This window comes from Sapajus apella, unplaced genomic scaffold, assembly GCF_009761245.1.
Source record: "Sapajus apella isolate SASKATOON/1434 unplaced genomic scaffold, GSC_monkey_1.0 scaffold29, whole genome shotgun sequence".
Lineage (NCBI taxonomy): Eukaryota > Metazoa > Chordata > Mammalia > Primates > Cebidae > Sapajus > Sapajus apella.
Window position 1 is genome coordinate 23,446,093 of NW_022436969.1, and position 18,559 is coordinate 23,464,651.

At 45.3% G+C, this 18,559-nt stretch overlaps 1 protein-coding gene across 4 annotated transcripts in view; it reads right to left on the reverse strand.

The window, feature by feature from the left end:
* The window catches only part of SPIRE1 (spire type actin nucleation factor 1), a 206,589-nt gene extending 205,865 nt beyond the window's left edge, over positions 1-724 (reverse strand). For all 4 annotated transcript variants that reach the window (XM_032293432.1, XM_032293430.1, XM_032293431.1 and 1 more), the window contains exon 1: positions 347-724. In XM_032293432.1, coding sequence (XP_032149323.1) covers positions 347-683 — 337 coding nt within the window. In that variant the 5' untranslated portion in view covers positions 684-724. The remainder of the gene's footprint in view (positions 1-346) is intronic.
* Positions 725-18,559: the final 17,835 nt, after the last annotated feature.

Below are 18,559 nucleotides of genomic sequence, written 5' to 3' on the forward strand. Positions count from 1 at the left end.
GGGCCCGGCCCTCCGCTCCCAAACGCGCCTCCAGCAGCTGTCGTGCGGGCTGCACAATGACGAGGGCCCCCCGACCCGCAGGCCCAGGCCCACCAGGCCCGCCCAGACGCTCTTCGCACAGCCTATTTGCGCCGCCGCCCGCCCCGAGGCTTTGATCTCGGAACAGCCCCAGCCGGGCCACGGCCTGACGCCGCCCTCCTCTAGGGGCGCGGCCAGAACCTCCCGGGGGGTCTCCCATGGCAAACTGGGGGTGGCAGGGGCGGAAGGGACAGGGACTGTGAGGGTAAAGCGGCTTGACCGGGGGTGTCCCTAGAGACTGCGAGGGAAAGGGGCCCGGCGGCCTCACCCGCAACGGGAGGCGGCTCTCCCGCGTCGTCGGCCGCGGGCGCCAGGGTGACTGCGCCGTCCCTCCAGACGCGGATCTGCGCAGCCGAGCGCACGCGGCAGCCGGGCTGGCGGCGGCGGGCGGCGGCGCGCAGGGAGCCGCAGCACTGGTAGCACACGGCCCACGCCTGCTCCTCGTTGATGGGCTGGTTGTAGAGCCGCAGGATCTCCTCCAGGCTCAGTGCGTCCTGCGAGCCCCCGGCATCGCCGCCGGCTGCCCGGGGCTCCTGCGGCCCCTCGCCGCCCACCGCCTCAGCCCGCGGCTCCCCGCTGCCAGCCGGGCCGGCGGCCTGAGCCATCGCGCGGGTGGGCGCTGCGCTCGGCAGTAGCGCCGTGTGCCGGCGTCTTCTCAGCTCCGGAGCATCGTCTCCGCGCGCCACCGCCTCCTCATCCCCCGAACCGCCGCCGCCCAACGCGGCCGCGCGCGCGGCCGCCGGGACCAGGCGAGGGCGCGGGAGGCGTGGGCGAGCAGAGGGCGGCGAGGACACGGCTGCAGACCCGGGCAGACCGCAGCCGGCCGGTAGCGACGCGATGGCGTCCAGCGTCCCGCCCCGCCCCGCCCCGCCTTTCCTCGCACCGCCCAGCGCCCGCCCCTCAGGGGGCCGCACTGGCCGGGGGTTGCGCGCTCGGGAGGAGACGCACTGGCAAGAGTGTCTCGAGGCCGGTGGCTGCACCATCTGGAGCGGACCGCAACCCGCAGGGCTCGCAGAGTCGCAGGTGGTGATGCGCGGTCGCAAGGGACGCACAGCTGGGGGCGCAGGGGTGAGGGCGGCGACGCACGGTCCAGTGGGGACAAGCGGCCGGGAAGGGCGTGCAGGGTGGTGGGGCGTGGGGGACACGCGGGGCCAGGGGCGGGAGGGCGATCGGGAGCGCGGTCGGGAGCGAAGGGGCAGTAGGGGGGTCGCGTTTATCAGGGACGCCCCCGGCCGACTCTGACGGGGTCCTGAGCGCGCCCAACCCGGGTCATTGCCCTGCACAGCCGGAGAAGTCACCGCATTGAAGTTCCCTAGGCGCTGGATGGCCGAAGGTCTGGTTGAGAGCTTGAACCCGCCTGGAGCGGATGCCTAAGAAAACGCAGGCCCACTGAAGCCTCCCTGCTGGGCCCTAAGCCCTGAAAGCCTCCCGCAGTTTACCCTGACCCCGCACCGGCTCTGTGCGTTTTCGGATTTCTTGTTGGTTGAATACCTCCCTCTCCACTTCCAACTTCAGGGTAAGCCCCGTGAAGAGTGGGATCTTTACGAGTTTTGCTCACTGACTTCTCCCAAAAGCTAAATCGAGGCCTGGAATATAAGCATCTAGTACATAATTTGCAGGTGCTGCAGTACCACACTCATCACAGCATGTGGAATGAATATCACAGTGGTAAAATTGAACTGAGCGCAATTAGCCAAAGAAAGAAAAAATTCTGGGAGCGGTGGCTCACGCCTGTAATCTCAGCACTTTGAGAGGCTGAGGTGGGCGGATCAGGAGCTCGAGACCATCCTGGCTAAACCCATCTCTACTAAAAATACAAAAAAAAAAAATAGCCAGGCTTGGTGGCAGGCGCTTGTAATCCTAGCTACTTGGGAGGCTGAGGCAGGAGAATCGCTTGAATCCAGGAGGTAGAGGTTGTGGTGAGCCGAGATTGTGCCACTGCACTCCAGCCTGGGTGGCAGAGCGAGACTGTCTCAAAAAATAATAATAAAAAAGTAAAAATAAAAGAAATAATTCTGCCCCTCAACCCATTAAGTATGCAATAAAACAGTTCTTAACCACTCATTGGTAGATGAATTTAATCGATAAAATTCCACTGAGGCTGGTTCTGTGTGAAAGCCCTTCAGAGTGCTGAAAGTATCAACCAAGTAGGCGATGTATATTAAGTTCCAGTAAACCTTTTACGGCTTTTTTCTGTAAAGTGTTAGAAATCACGCTCTCAACAATTGCATCTTGCAGTAGAAACTACAACAGTCTATTAAAATTATGTTTATTAAAATAACATACCATCTTATATACAGCTGAAATGGAGAGAAGGATGAAAAGCAACAGGACAAAAAGGAAGATAAAGAAATTGGAAGAGGGCCGGACACGGCGGCTCACACCTGTAAGCCCAGCACTTTGGGAGGCCGAGGCGGGCGGATCATGAGGTCAGGAGATCGAGACCATTCTGGCCAACATGGTGAAACCCTGTCTCTACTAAATATATATATATATATAGACACACAAAAAATTAGCCAGGCTTGGTGGTGCGCACCTGTAGTCCCAGATACTCGGGAGGCTGAAGCACGGGAATCGCTCGAACCGGGAGGCAGAGGTTGCGGTGAGCCGAGGTCGCGCCACTGCACTCCAGCCTGGCGACAGAGCAAGACTCCATCTCAAAAAAAAAAGAAAAGAAATTGAAAGAGGGTGGTGCGCCGTGGCTCACGCCTGTAATCCCAGCACTTTGGAAGGCTGAGGCGGGCAGATCACTTGAGGTCAGAAGTTCGAGACAGCCTGGCCAACATGGCAAAACCCTGTATCTACTAAATATACAAAGAAAATTAGCCGAGTGTGGTGACGAACACTTGTAATCCCAGATACTTGGGAGGCTGAGGCAGGAGAATCGCTTGAACCCGGGAGATAGAGGTTGCAGTGAGCCAAGATGGCACCACTGCGCTCCAGCCTGGCGGACAGAGCGAGAGTCTGTCTCAAAAAAAAAAAGAAAGAAATTGAAAGAGGAGAAGAAAGCCCCCCAGGCAATTTATTATAATTTCCTACAAAAAATACAAAACAACCGTTTAAAGTAGCATCACTTTATTATTGGTTCATAATCTCATTTGTAAAAATGCAGTATCTATGTGTGCCAAAGCCTAGAGAGGCAAACGTATAATTCCTTATGTGTGACATTATATATGTATAAATATAGCTCTGTCCTCTTGATTAAAAACAAACATTCTCAAATTTTGCTATTTCAAAAGTTTATCCTGTGTGGATTTTGAAAATACAGACTGGCTTAAAATATTTTGAACAAGCCAGGAAAAATAAAAATGAAGGTCTTTTATGGACAACACTACCACCTACTGGCTTTATGGGATACTGCTGTCCATTGCACGTGGACAACTACAGCCAAAAACGTTTTTATCTTTGCCTTACCCACCAGTAAACAAGATAAATGGGTTAATAAACTGAAGAATCTATGAGCCATTCACCTGCTAACCCCAGCATAGGGCAGTAAATAAATCTTGAAGACAACACAGGGAAAGAGCAAGTGAGTGAAGCAAAGAAAAGGAAATCCAAACTTTATATTTTAAAAGATTATTGTTTTAATCATCCCTCTAATCAATGGAAAAAGATTCATTCTTTGTTTGTTTGTTTGTTGTTTGTTTGTTTGAGACGGAGTCTCACTGTGTCACCCAGGCTAGGATGCAGTGTTTCGATCTTGGCTCACTGCAACCTCTGCCTCCCGGGTTCAAACAGTTCTTGTGCCTCAGCCTCCCAAGTAGCTGGGATTACAGGCACACAGCATCATGCCTGGCTAATTTTTGTATTTTTAGTAAAGACTGGGTTTCACCATGTTGGCCAGGCTGGTCTCAAACTCCTGACCTCAAGTGATGCACTCACCTCAGTCCCCCAAAGTGCTGGGATTACAGGTGTGAGCCACCACACTCAGCCAAAAGATGCATTCTTAAAAACAAATTTGCAACACTAGGATTCTCCTTGAGTGATGATTTTTTTTAATATGTACACATTTTAAGAGGGGAACATTACTGCACTGAATCACAGGAAGGTTATATCAACAGAAGGGCCTTTTTTTGTGTGTGTGCCAAGTACCAATTCATGGCTATGATATACTTAAAGTAAATATTTTGCCCTTGTGAGCATATATGTAATTAAGTTGAGGCAAGATGATAAGTAGAATATTGTGTCTTATTCCTTCTCTACACAAAATAAACGAAAATCTTTAAAATCCTAACTGTCTTCTATGTATAACTATACAGCAGGAACTACTTGACACTTTTTGGTATAAAGACTATAACTAACTTCTAAATGATTTTCAGTACTCCGTAAAATTTTGATAGGCCGGCCAGGCACAGTGGCTCATGCCTGTAATCTCAGCACTTTGGGAAGCTGAGGTGGTTAGACTACCTGAGGTCAGGAGTTTAAGGCCAGCCTGGCCAACATGGCGAACATCTCTACTGAAAATACAAAAGTAGCTGAATGTGGTGGCAGGTGCCTATAATCCCAGCTACCCAGGAGGCCGAGGCAGGAGAATCACTTGAACCTGAGAAGCAGAGATTGCAAGATTGCACCACTGCACTTCATCCTGGGCGACAGAGCAAGACTTCGCCTCAAAGGAAAAAAAAAACAAAAATCCAAAGATTCAAATGCCTTTATGTTCAGGATATTTTGTTCCTAATTTTAGTCATTGATTGTATTTTTACTCTGTGACTTCACATTTAAAATGTCTGAATGACTCAAATCAACATTTAAATGTCTCTTTTAGAGGGCTGTGAAGTCGAACCTGTTATCTGAATATGATTTCTTTTGTTGATTTTATTTATTAAAAATGGAAACCTTGACTTTTTAAATATTTACTTATTATTCTTGTAGAATAAATGTACTTCATGCTTCATACTCTGGAGGTACTGGCTACGCTGCTCCGAGTCTTTCAGGGAGCACCATCATCATGCAGCCCAAGCTTTTCCCAGATACTTCTGGACAACTGCTCCTAAGAGGCACATTCACCTAGAAAAGTGCACCAGAAAGGAAAAATAAAAGCATATTTTTCAATGTTGTAATGTAAATTTTCATTGCCCACAACTGTAATACATTATACTTCTGTAGTGACATTTTATACTTTTCAAAATGTGCTTTTCAAGGCCAGGCATGGTGGCTCACACCTGTAATCCCAGCACTTTGGGCAGCTGAGGTGGGCAGATCACCTGAGGTCGGGAGTTCAAGACCAGCCTGATAAACATGGAGAAACACTCGTCTCTACTAAAAATACAAAATATTAGCTGGACATGTGGCACATGCCTGTAATCCCAGCTACTGGGCAGGCTGTGGCAGGAGAATTACTTGAACCTGGGAGGCAGAGGTTGTGGTGAGCTGAGACTGAGCCATTGCACTCTACCCTGGGCAACAAGAGGAAAACTGCATCTCAAAAAAAAAAAAAAGTGCTCTTTAGTTGTACTACTTGAAGGGTCAGATATTATTTTCCTTATCTTACAGAGGAGAAAATACAGTCATAGGACAAAATCCAGAAGCAGTAAATGAAACAGGTGGGACTGAAATCCAGGCCTCCTGACCAGCTCAGCTCTTCCTCCTACATTACAGCATCCCTGTACACTCACCCAGAGCAAGAATAAAGTCCTGAGGCCAGCCGTGGGGGCTCACACCTGTAATCCCAGCACTTTGGGAGGCTGAGGCAGTAGCATCAGTTGAGCTTACAAGTTTGAGACCAGCCTGGGCAACCTGATGAAAATCCATCCCTATAAAAAATTAGCCAGGCGTGGTGGTGCACACCTCTAATCCTACTGGCTCAGGAGACTGAGGCACAAGAATTGTTTGAACCCAGGAGGCAGAGGCTGCAGTGAGCCAAGATCATGCCACTGCACTCCAGCCGGGGCAACAGAATGAGACCTTGTCTCAAAAAAAAAAAAGAAAAAGAAAAAGAAAAAAATTTTTTTCGGGGAAAAGTAGAGGATTGAGGTAAAATGTATGAACAGTAGTGTATCAGTGGGTTCATGAGAGACCCTGGAAAATACCAGGCTAAGCAATAATCATGCTTCACTTTCTTAATGTGGTTCTACTTTTAAGACAATTATTTATAAACCAATTAGATAGAGGATGTTCTGATTCTGAATGTAAGTGTAGATATTACCTTCAACTAGTTAAGATTTGATTTGGAAAAGATCTCATAAATATGAATTTTAGGCCAAGCCACTATTTTATGCTTATGGAAATTGGAGCCTGCAAAAGTTAAGTGACTTACCCCAAATTACTGCTAGCTGTCCTGAGAAAATTCAAATGCATTTCCTATAACTCAAACTTTCCAAATCCTCTCTTATAGCCATATTACATATTCTGATCAGATTTCAAACATTAGGACAAGCAGTAGCTTGCTCCTTAATTCCAGTGGGAAATAAAAAACAAAATAAGGCACAGAAATATCTTTTCTTTGAGACAGGGTCTTGAAGCCAAGGCTTAAGTACAGTGGCATGATCTTGGCTCACTGCAACCTCCACCTCCCAGGTTCAAGCAGTCCTCCCACCTCAGCCTTTAAGTAGCTGGGACCATAGGCACACACCATCTGGCTAACTTTTGTATTTTTTGTGTGGTGACACCTGCCTAACTTTTGTATTTTTTTGTAGATACGTTGTTTCACCATGTTGCCCAGGCTGGTCTGGAACTCCTGAGCTCAAGTGATCTACCTGCCTCTTCCTCCCAAAGTGCTGGGATTACATGTGTGAGCCACCACAACTGGCCACAAAAATATCTTTATTTTGTAGCAAAGTTTGATGTTTGACAATAATTGCTTAAAAATGGACACTTCTCGATAAAATTTTAACACACCAGAGTTTTGTGTAAAGAAAAGTGTTCAGACTGAATTGTACTTTGCTGATGAAACAAGGCAAAAAATTTTTTTCAAGCCTCTATTATTTAATTTTTCCTGATTGTGTGCATGTGTGTGTGTAGAGACAGAGTCTCGTTCTGTTGCCCAGGCTGGATGGAGTGCACCGGTACGATCATAGCTCACTGCAATTTTAATTCCTGTGCTCAAAAGAATCCTCCCACTTCAGCCTCCTGAGTAGGCTGGGACTACAGGGATGCACCACCACAGCCTGCTAATTTTTAAAAACTTTTTGTAGGCGGGGCGCGATGGCTCACACCTGTAATCCTAGCACTTTGGGAGGCCAAGGCAGGTGGATCATATGGTCAGGAGATCAAGACCATCTTGGCTAACACAGTGAAACCCCATCTACTAAAAATACAAAAATTAGCTGGGTGTGGTGGTGCACACCTGTAGTCTCTCTACTCGGGAGGCTGAGGCAGGAGAATCGCTTGAACCCAGGAGGTGGAGTTTGCAGTGAGCCAAGATCCCGCCATTGTACTCCAGCCTAGGTGACAGAGCAAGACTTCATCTCAAAAAAAAAAAAAAAAAAAATGTAGAGAAGGGGTCTCAGTCTGTTGGCCAAGCTTGTCTCAAATTCCTGGGCTCAAGGGATCCTCCCACCTTGGCCTCCAAAAGCACTAGGTTATCGGTTTGAACCACCGTGCCTGGCTAATTTGTCCTGACTTTTTTTTTTTTTTTTTTTTTTTTTATTGGGTGTTCACTCTGATGCCCAGGCTGAAGTGCAGTAGTGCAGTCTCAGCTGATTGCAACCTCCGCCTCCGAGCAAGAGGTTCAAGCAATTCTCCTGCCTCAGCCTCCCGAGTAGCTGGGATTACAGCCACTGGCCATCACTCCCAGCTAATTTTTGTATTTTTAGTAAAGACCAGTTTCACCATTTTGGCCAGGCTGGTCTCAAACTCCTGACCTCAAGTGATCCACCCACCTCAGCCTCCCAAAGTGCTGGGATTACAGGCCTGAGCCACCACATCCGGCCTGTCCTAATCTTTATCGAGGAAAGATGGCCCTATCTTTCTGCTCAAAAAAGGTGTTTTTCCCTAATGTACAGGTAGAGGTCTAGAGCTGCTCTTGGCTCTTGTATTCTACTTTCACCCTGCGAGAGCCTCATTTCTCTTCCAAGGTTAGCATGTAACCAACTTAAATATGGCTTCCCTTTAATTCAACTAGCTATTTAATGAATTCAGCACATTCCAAATGTGCTAACGAGCTAGCCTTTAAGCTTTGCCTTAGTAATTTTTGTAGAAGGATTTAGGTAAAAGTATAGGTGTGGTGGCACGTGCCTGTGGTTCCAACTAGTCAGGAGGCTGAGGTGGGAGGAGGAGGTTTTAGTGAGCTGAAATCATGCCTTATTCATTAGTTGTGCTTTTCCCTTAGGATTTCCCCCAAACTAGTCTGTTAACTGGAATTCTTGTCCTCCTGATATTTTGTATAAACAGCCACTGATGGAGCACCATGTCCTTCCCTTATGTGCCATACATGTTCATGCTTCTCAGGAGCTAGAAATGTAACCCTCCCTCCTACTGTCAACCTAGCAGTCATAATCCTTCTTAAGAGATGTTGGAAGAAAAATTATAGACATTGAAATTCATAAAAACATGACATCCCAGAGCTTAACCTAAAGTTATAAGAGAGTAAGTTGTTTTTTTTTTTTTGAGATGGAGTCTCACTCTGTTGCCAGGCTGAAGTGCAGTGGTGCGATCTCGGCTCACTGCAACCTCTGCCTCCCAGATTCTTGCAATTCTTCTGTGTCAGCCTCCCGTGTAGCTGGAACCACAGACGCACGCTGGCACACCTGGCTAATTTTTTGTATTTTAGTAGAGACGGGGTTTCACCGAGTTGCCCAGGCTGGTCTCAAACTCCTGAGCTCAGACAATCCGCCTGCCTTGGCCTTCCAAAGTGCTGGGATTACAGGCGTGAGCCACTGTGCCTGGCCAAGAGTGAATCTTTTAAGCAAACTTGACACTATTTTGTTTTTTTTGAGATGGAGTTTCGCTCTTGTTGGCCACGCTAGAGTGCAGTGGCGCGATCTTGGCTCACTGCAAACTCCACCCCCTACAACACCCCCCACCATCACCACCTTTTCAAGGGATTCTCCTGCCTCAGCCTCCCAAGTAGCTGGGATTACAGGCATGTGCCACCATGCCTGGCTAATTTTGTATTTTTAGTAGAGACAGAGTTTCTCCATGGTCAGGCTGGTCTTGAACTCTCAACCTCAGGTGATCTGCCTCAGCCTCCCAAAGTGCTGGGATTACAGGCATGAGCCAACATGCCCAGCCAATACTATTATTTTAATGGTATCAAAATTATTCCTTTGTAGCTGGACACAGTGGCTCATACTTATAATCCCAGCATTTTGGGAGACTGAGACAGGAGGAATGCTTGAGGCCAGAAGTTAAAGACCAGCCTAAGCAGCATAGTGAGACCTCATCTCTACAAAAAAAAAAAAAAAAAAAGTTTAAAATTAGCCAGTCATGGTGGTATACACCTATAGTCCTAGCTACTTAGAAGGCTGAGGCAAGAGGATCACTGAGCCCAGGAGTTCTAGGTTAAAGTGAACCGTGATCATGCCGTTGCACTCCAGCCTGGGTGACAGAGTGAGACCCCGACTCAAAAAATTAAAAAATTATTATCTTGAAAAATTTGCTAAGTAATGATAATTCTTCAGCTGTGATATTATCATAATGCCATGGACGTTTTCAGGGTTAACAAAATTGTATGGTATTTTTTGTTGTTATTTTTTTGAGTCAAGGTCTCCCTCTGTTGCCCAGGCTGGAGTGCAGTGGTACAGTCATAGCCCAGGAAAGCCTCTCGACATCCCGCCTCAATTAATCCTCCCACCTTAGCCTCCTAAATAGCTGGGACTACAGGTGCACACACCACACCTGGTTAATTTTTTTCTGGTTTTGGTAGAGATAGGGTTCTGCCACATTGTCCAAACTGGTCTCGAACTCCTGGGCTCAATTGATCCACCTGCCTTCACCTCCCAAAGTACTGGAATTACAGACGTGAGCCACTACACCGGGCCTAAAAAAAAAAAAAAACAACTTTTGAATAGATTTATTCTACCACATTTAAAACAACCTCTACTTATCATATACAATCTTAAAAAATCCATATATTATTGAAATTAAGCTAATATAAATCTCAATCTGATTCTGACAAATGAAAACATATATGGAAAACAACAAACACCAAACAAAAATAATATGCATATGGAAACCCTAGAACAAACACTAAAACCCTGGAAAATTAGTGATTTTTTTTAAAAAGACAAAAAAGTGATAAAAATCATTAAAGAAATTAAAATGTTAAATTATAAAATATTCTTTTGGGCTGGGCATGGTGGCTCATGCCGGCAGTCCCAGCAGTTTGGGAGGCTATCAGGAGGATTGCTTGAGGCCATGAGTTTAAGACCTGTATTTGAGTGAGACCCTGTCTCTACAAAAAATTTTAAAAGTTAGCTGGGTTGGTGGTACATGCCTGTAGTCCCAGCGACTCTGGATGCTGAGGCCGGAGGATCTGATGAGCCCAGGGGATCTGTTGAGCCTACGAGTTTAAGGCTGCAGTGAGCTATGATCACATCACTGCACTCTAGCCCTGACTACAGAGACACTGTCTCTTGAAATTAAGAAAATATAATATTCACTTAACACAGAAGAAAGCAGTAGACCTGCAGGTGCTTTCTGATATTTAAAAAAAAAAAAAAAAAAAAGAAAGAAAAGAAAGCACTAAGGGAGAAATAAACGGGAAAAAATGCATGAGATAAAACTAAAATGGCAAACACAAATCCAGCCATATCAATAACAACATGAAAAGTGAATGGGGTGGCCAGACGTGGTGGCTCCCAGCACTTTGGGAGGCTGAGGCGGGAAGATCACGAGGTCAGGAGATTGAGACTATCCTGGCCAACATGGTGAAACTTCGACTCTACTAAAAATACAAAAATTAGCTGGGTGTGGTGGTGCATGCCTGTGATTCCAGCTACTCAGGAGGTGGAGGCAAGAGAATAGCTTGAACCCAGGAGGTGGAGGATGCAGTGAGCTGAGATCATGCCCCTGCATTCCAGCCTGGCAACAGAGTGAGACTCCATCTCAATAAATAAATAAATAAATGTGGATGGGGCTGGACACAGTGGCGTACGTCTGTAATCCCAGCACTTTGGGAGGCCGAGGCAGGTGGATCAGGAGTTCGAGACCAGCCTGGCCAACATAGTGAGACCCTGTGCCTATGTAGTGGTGCAGGCCTGTAATTCCAGCTACTCGGGAGGCTGAGGCAGGAGAACCACTTGAACCTGGGAGGCAGAGGTTGCAGTGATCTGAGCTCTCACCACAGCACTCCAGACTGGGAGACAGAGCGAGACTCTGACCCTCCCCACCCCCTTAAAAAAAAGCGTATGGAGTCTGGGTGCAGTTGCAGATGCCAATAATCCCAGCACTTTGGGAAGCCAAGGCGGGCAGATCACTTGAGGTCAGGAGTTGGAGACCAGCCTGCCAACAAGGCAAAACCCATCTCTACCCAAAAATACAAAAATTAGCCAGGTGTAGTAGGGCACACCTGTGGTCCCAGCTATGGAGGCTAAGGCAGGAGAATCGCTTGAACCCAGGAGGCAGAGGTTGCAGGGAGACAAGATTGCACCACTGCACTCCAGCCCAGGTGACAAGAGTAAGTCTCCATCACACACACACACACACACACACACACACACACACACACACACACATAGTGAATGGACTTAATGTAATCAGAAAGTTAAAACTGTCAGACTGGATTAAAAAAGAAGATTCAACTTGTCTACCAAGCAAGATACACCTTATTCTTCTTTTTTTTTTTTTTTTGATACAGAATCTCTGTTTTTTTTGAGACAGTCTCACTCTGTTGCCAAGGCTTGAGTGCAGCGGAGAGCGATCTCAGCTCAGTGCAACCTCCACCTCCTGGGTTCAAGCAATTATCCTGCCTCAGCCTCCAGAATAGCTGGGATTATAGGCACACACTATCATGCCCAGCTAATTTTTGTATTTTTAGTAGAGATGGGATTTTGCCATGTTCACCAGGCCGGTCTGGAACTCCTCAACTCAGGTGATCCGCCTGCCTGGGCCTCCCAAAGTGCTCAGATTACAGGCGTGAATCACTGCACCTGGCCTAAAATACACTTTAGATTCAAAGATACAGATTAATTAAAAACAATGGAGGGCCGGGTGCAGTGGCTCACTCCTGTAATCCCAGCACTTTGGGAGGCCAAGACAGGTGGATCATGAGGTCAGGAGATAGAGACCATCCTGGCCAACATGGTGAAACCCCATCTCTACTAAAAATGCAAAAATTAGCCAGGCGTGCTGGCACACACCTGTAGTCCCAGCTACTCGAAAGGCTGAGGCAGGCGGATTGCTTGAACCCAGAAGGCGGAGGTTGCAGTGAGCTGAGATTGTGCCACTGCACTCCAGCCTGGGTGACAGAGTGAGACTCCGTCTCAAAAAAAAAAAAAAAAACCAAGATGGAAAAAGATAAATAGCAATCACAAGAAAGCTATAGTGGTTATAGTAATATCAAACAAAACATATTTTAATACAAAAAAGTCATATAGATATAAGAACATTTTATAATGTTATGAGGTCATCCAGACAGATACAGACATGCATAACATAGCACCAAATAATTATAAACATGCATGACAGAGCACCAAAATATGAGGCAAAAACTGACATAAACGAAGGGAGAAATAGACAATTCAACAATAATAGTTACAGACTTCAATACTCTACTTTCAATAATAGAACAACTAGGATGAAACAATGGACAGATCGATAGGGAAATACTTGAATGGCACTCACCAACCAGACCTAACAGACAGCTGTAGAATACTCCATGCAACCATAATAGAGTATCCGTTCTTCTCGAGTGTGCATGGAAACATCCTCCAGAATAAACTGTATGCGAGGCCATAAAACAAACCTCAATAAATTTAAAAGAGCAGAAATAATACAAAGTATGTTTCCCAACCTCAGTAGAATGAATTACAAATCAATAGCAGGGAAAAGAAAAACTGACAAATATGTGAACATTAGACAACACACTCCTGGCCAGATGCGGTGGCTCACACCTGTAATCCCAGCACTTTGGGAGGCTGAGGCGGGCAGATCATGAAGTCAGGAGTTCAAGACCAGTCTGATCAAGATGGTAAAACCCCGTCTCTACTAAAAATACAAAAATTAGCCAGGCACAGAGGCAGGCACCTGTAATCCCAGCTACTCAGGAGGGTGAGGCAGGAGAATCACTTGAACCTGGGCGGCAGAGTTGCAGTGAGCAGAGATCGTGCCACTGAACTCCAGCCTGAGCAACAGCGTGAGACTCCATTTAAAAAAAAAAAAAAAAAACTCCTAAATACCCAATGGATTAAAGAAGAAATCAAAAGGAGAATGAGCAGATACTTTGAGATGAATGGACAACATAACAAAACTTATAGGATGCTCCAAAAGCAGCGCTTAAAGGAAAATGTGTAGCTGTAAAGAAGTAAGAACTCAAATCAATAACCTAACCTTCCACCTTAAGTTACTGGGGAAAAAAAAAAAAGAAACTAAACCTCAAGTAAGAATGAAGGAGGCCAGGCGCAGTGGCTCGTACCTGTAATCCCGGCATTTTGGGAGGCCAAGTCAGGTGGATCACTTGAGCCCAGGAGTTTCAACATGGTGAGACCACATCTTTACAAAAATTAGCTGGGCACAGTGGTGCCTGCCTGTAGTCCCAGCTACTTGGGAGGCTGAGGGGGAAGATCAGTTGAGGCTAGGAGGTCCAGGCTGCAGTGAGCCATGATCCTGCCACTGCACTCCAGCCTGGGCGACAGAGAGACACCCTGTCTCAAAAAAAAAGGAAGGAAATATGCCTGGGAAACATAGCGAGATCTTGTCTCTACAAAAAAAATTTTAAATTTAGCTGGGTATGGTGGAACATGCATGTAGTCCTAGCTACTTTGGAGGCTGGGGCAGGAGGATCACTTGAGCACAGGAATTCAAGGCTGCAGCAAGCTATGATCATGCCACTGCACTTCAGCCTGGGTAACAGAGTAAGACTCTGCCTCAAAAAAAAGAGAGAGAGAAGGAGAGAAGGAAGGAAATAATAAAGATCGACAAAATGAACAAGTGTATCTAGATTGACTGAGAGAGAGAGAGATGACTCCAGTTACTGGAATCAGGAACTAAACGGGACATTACCACTGTCCTTATAGAAATAAAAAGGAACATAAAGGAACGCTATGAAAATTAGATAACTGGCCGGGCGCGGTGGCTCAAGCCTGTAATCCCAGCACTTTGGGAGGCCGAGGCGGGTGGATCATGAGGTCAAGAGATCGAGACCATCCTGGTCAACATGGTGAAACCCCGTCTCTACTAAAAATACAAAAAACATTAGCTGGGCATGGTGGCGCGTGCCTGTAATCCCAGATACTCAGGAAGTTGAGGCAGGAGAATTGCCTGAACCCCGGAGGCGGAGGTTGCGGTGAGCCGAGATCGCGCCATTGCACCCCAGCCTGGGTAGCAAGAGTGAAACTCCGTCTCAAAAAAAAGAAAATTAGATAACTTATATGAAATGACAAATTCCTATAGAGAAGCAAACTACCAAAACTGGCTCAAAAAGAATAGGCAATCTGGTGTAACAAGTGAATAGACTGAATTAGTAATCAAAAAAAAAAAAACAACCTACAAAGTAAAGCCCAGACCCAGATGGCTTCTGAATTCTATCAAAGTAAGAATCAATATCACTTTTTCGCAAACTTTTCCAAAAAATGGAAGTGGAAGGGAGCACTTTCCAGCTCACTTTATGTGGCCAGTATTACCCTGACAGCAAAATCAGACATACACCACAAGAAAAGTAAAATATAAACCAGAAACTTTTATGAATATATGTGCAAAAATCCTCAACAAAATACTACCAACTGAATCTAGCAACATTTAATGATCATGCTAAAGCATTAGCACCATATTAGTGGAATAAAAATAAAAAATCACACGATCATCTCAACAGACACAGAAGGAGCATTTGACAAAATCCAACACCTTTCCATGATAAAAACAGTTGAGAAAGTCGGGGCAGAAGGGAACTTCCTTGACATGATAAAGAGCGTCTATGAAAAAAGCACAGTTAACATCATCATACTCAATGGTGAAAGAATGAATGCTTTCCCCCTAAGATCAGGAAAAAGACAAGAATGGCTACTCTCACCATTTCTATTAAACAGGAGGTTCTACTCAGGGCAATCAAGCAAATAAATGAATAATTAATAAGACAACCAGGTTGGAAAGACAGAAGTAAAACTATATTTGCAGATTGCATATAAATAACAATGCTAAGGAATCCACTAAAAAAAAAAACAAAAAAAAAACAAAAAAAAAACAAATAAGTTCCACAAGGTTGCAGGATAGAAGACCAACGTAAAAAAATCAAATCTTTTTTTTTTTTTTTTTTTTTTTTTTTTTTGAGACAGAGTCTCACTCTGTTGCCCAGATTGGAGTGCAGAGGCATAATCATGGCTCACTGCAGCCTCGACCTCCCAGGCTCAGGTGATCCTCCCACCTCACTCCCAAGTAGCTGGTACTACAGGATCTCACCACCACATCTGGCTAATATTTTGTATGTTTAGTAGAGATGGGGTTTTGCCATGTTGCCCAATCTGGTCTGGAACTCCTGGGCTCAAGGTGATCTGCCTGCCTTGGCCTTCCAAAGTGCTGGGATTACAGGCATGAGCCACCGTGCCCAGCCAAAAATAGTCTTTTTAATGCACTTGCAAAGAATGAGCTGAAAATAAAAAATAAAACAATCCCATTTGTAATAACATGGAAAATAAAATAGGAATAAATTTAACAAAAGTTAATGCAAAATTTATACTCTGGAAACTACAAAACAGTATAAGTTATTGAAGGAAGATCTGAGTAAGTGGAAAAACAAACCAGGTCCATGAATCAGAACTTTTAACATTGTTAAGATGATAATATTTCCCATCAGAATCCTAGCTGAGTCTTTTTTAGAGATAGGGTTTTGCTCTGTTGCCCAGGCTGGAGTGCAGTGAAGTGATGATGGCTCACTGCAGCCTCCATCTATGCTCAAGGAATCCTTCTTCCTCAGCCTCTCCCAATAGCTGGGACTACAGGTGTGCGCCACCATGCCCAGCTTTTTTTTTTTTTTTTAAAATAATAGAGATGGGGTCTCACTATGTTGCCCAGGCTGGTCTCAAACTCCTGGGCTCCTAGTGATCTTCCCACCTCAGCCTCCCAACGTGCTGGGATTACAGGTGTGAGCCATCATGCCCAATTTTTTTCATTTTTTGTAGAGATGCGGTCTCCCTATGTTGCCCAAGCTAGTTTCTAACTCCTGGGCTCAAGTGATCCTCCCACCTCGACCTCTCAAAGTGTTGGTATTACAGGTGTCAGCCAGGACACCCAGCTCCAACTCACTTGTTGAAGAAAATGACAAGCTGATTGCAAGGAACCCAGAACAGCCAAAACAACCTTGAATAAAGTTGGAGGACTTTAAACTTTTAAAATACGTCCCAATTTCAGCACTTACTACAAAGCAGTGGTAATAAAAATGTGTGGTACTGGCACAAAAAATAGACTGGCACATCAGGAATAAAATACAGAGGCCAGAAGTAGACCCACACATCTATGGTAAAGGGATTTTCAATCCATTCAATAGGGGAAAAAATGACCTCTTCAAGAAATGGTGCTGGAATAACTGAATATGAATATGCAAAAATTAACTGAAAATGGATCAAAGACCTAAGTGTGACTGTTCAAACTTTGGAAGAAAACATAAGGGTAAATCAAGACCTTGGATTTGGCAACAAATTCTTCTATATAACACCAAAACTATGAACAAAAAAAAAAATAGATCGAATTAAAAATTTCTATACTTAAAAGGACACAATGAAGAAAGAAGAAAAACAGGCTGAATGCAGTAGCTCATGCCTGTAATCCTAGCACTTTGGGAGGCTGAGGCGGGCAGATCACCTGAGGTCAGGAGTTCGAGACCAGCCTGACCAACATGGCAAAATTCCTCTACTAAAAATACAAAAATGAGCTGGGCATGGTGGCTGGCACCTGTAATCCCAGTTACTCAGGAGGCTGAAATGGGAAAATCACTCGAACCTGGGAGGCAGAGACTGCAGTAAGCCAAGATGACACCACTGTACTCCAGCCTTGGCGACAGAGCAAGACTCCATCTCAAAATAAATAAATAAAATAAAAATAGTCGTGGTGGCAGTGACTGGGAGGCAGGGGTGGGAGGATGACCTGAGACTGGGAGGCCGAGGCTACAGTGTCATGATCAAGCTACTACATTCCAGCCTGGGTGACAGAAGGAGACCCTATCTCAAAAAACCAACAAACAAAGCTGAATTCTAGAACTCATCTGCTACTAGAGATATGTATCCTTGGGCAGATAACTTAACTTTTTTCTATCTCCATTTCATTAGTCAAGGAATTAAATGAATTGGAAGACCTAAGATTCCTTTCAAGTCCAAAATTCTATAATTCCAGACCATGAAAAAAAAAACATAGTCTAAAAAATGCATATTTTAGAATATGTTTTAGAGCACAAATCTAAATTCAGTAGAATCAGAAAAAGAAATATTTCATTTTATAGAAATATACTTAGCAGCGGCCATGTGCGGTGGCTCACGTCTGTAATCCCAGCATTTTGGGAGGCCGAGGCCGGTGGATCACATGGTCAGGCGTTCAAGACCAGACTGGCCAACATGGTGAAACCCCGTCTCTACTAAAAAATACAAAAATTAGCTGGGCATGGTGGCTCATGCCTGTAATCCCAACTACGTGGGAGGCTGAGGTAGGAAAATTGCTTGAACCGGGACCTGGGAGGCAAAGGTTGCAGTGAGCCAAGCTCGTACCACTGCACTCCAACCTGGGCTACAGAGGGAGACTCCATCTCAAAAAAAGAAAGAAATATACTCAGCACCATAAGACAGAGTGAACAACAAAAATGCCAGTTAAGAACGTTCTCCCTTTTTCTTTTAACATCCATGACTTTTTTTTTTTTTTTTCCCCCAGATGGAGTCTCCCTCTGTCACTCAAGAGGCTGGAGTGCAGTGGTGCGATCTCAAAATCTGCCTCCCAGGTTCAGGTGATTCTCCTGCCTCAGCCTTCTGAGTATCTGGGATTACAGGCACGTGCCACTACACCCAGCTAATTTTTTGTATTTTTAGTAGAGATGGGGTTTTGCTGTGGTAGCCAGGATGGTCTCAATCTACTGACCTCGTGATCCGCCCATCTCGGTCTCCTAAAGTGCTGGGATTAAAGACGTGAGCCATCACGCCCAGGCCATCCATGACAATTAACACTGGTATCAAGTAGTTAATACACAAACTAAGTATGTCAAATGTAATTACAATGAATATACCACCCAAATCTCTGAAGATTAAACATTCAGTACCCATACTTCGATGCACTAATGATTATAACTGAATTTGTGCTTTAAATGTAGAATATGCTATATAAACAGTATGTCAGGGCTCTTCAAAATAGGATGGCCTCTTGTCTATGTGTTTGGCTGTTTTAAGATTTTATATAGCCTTTGGCTAATCTC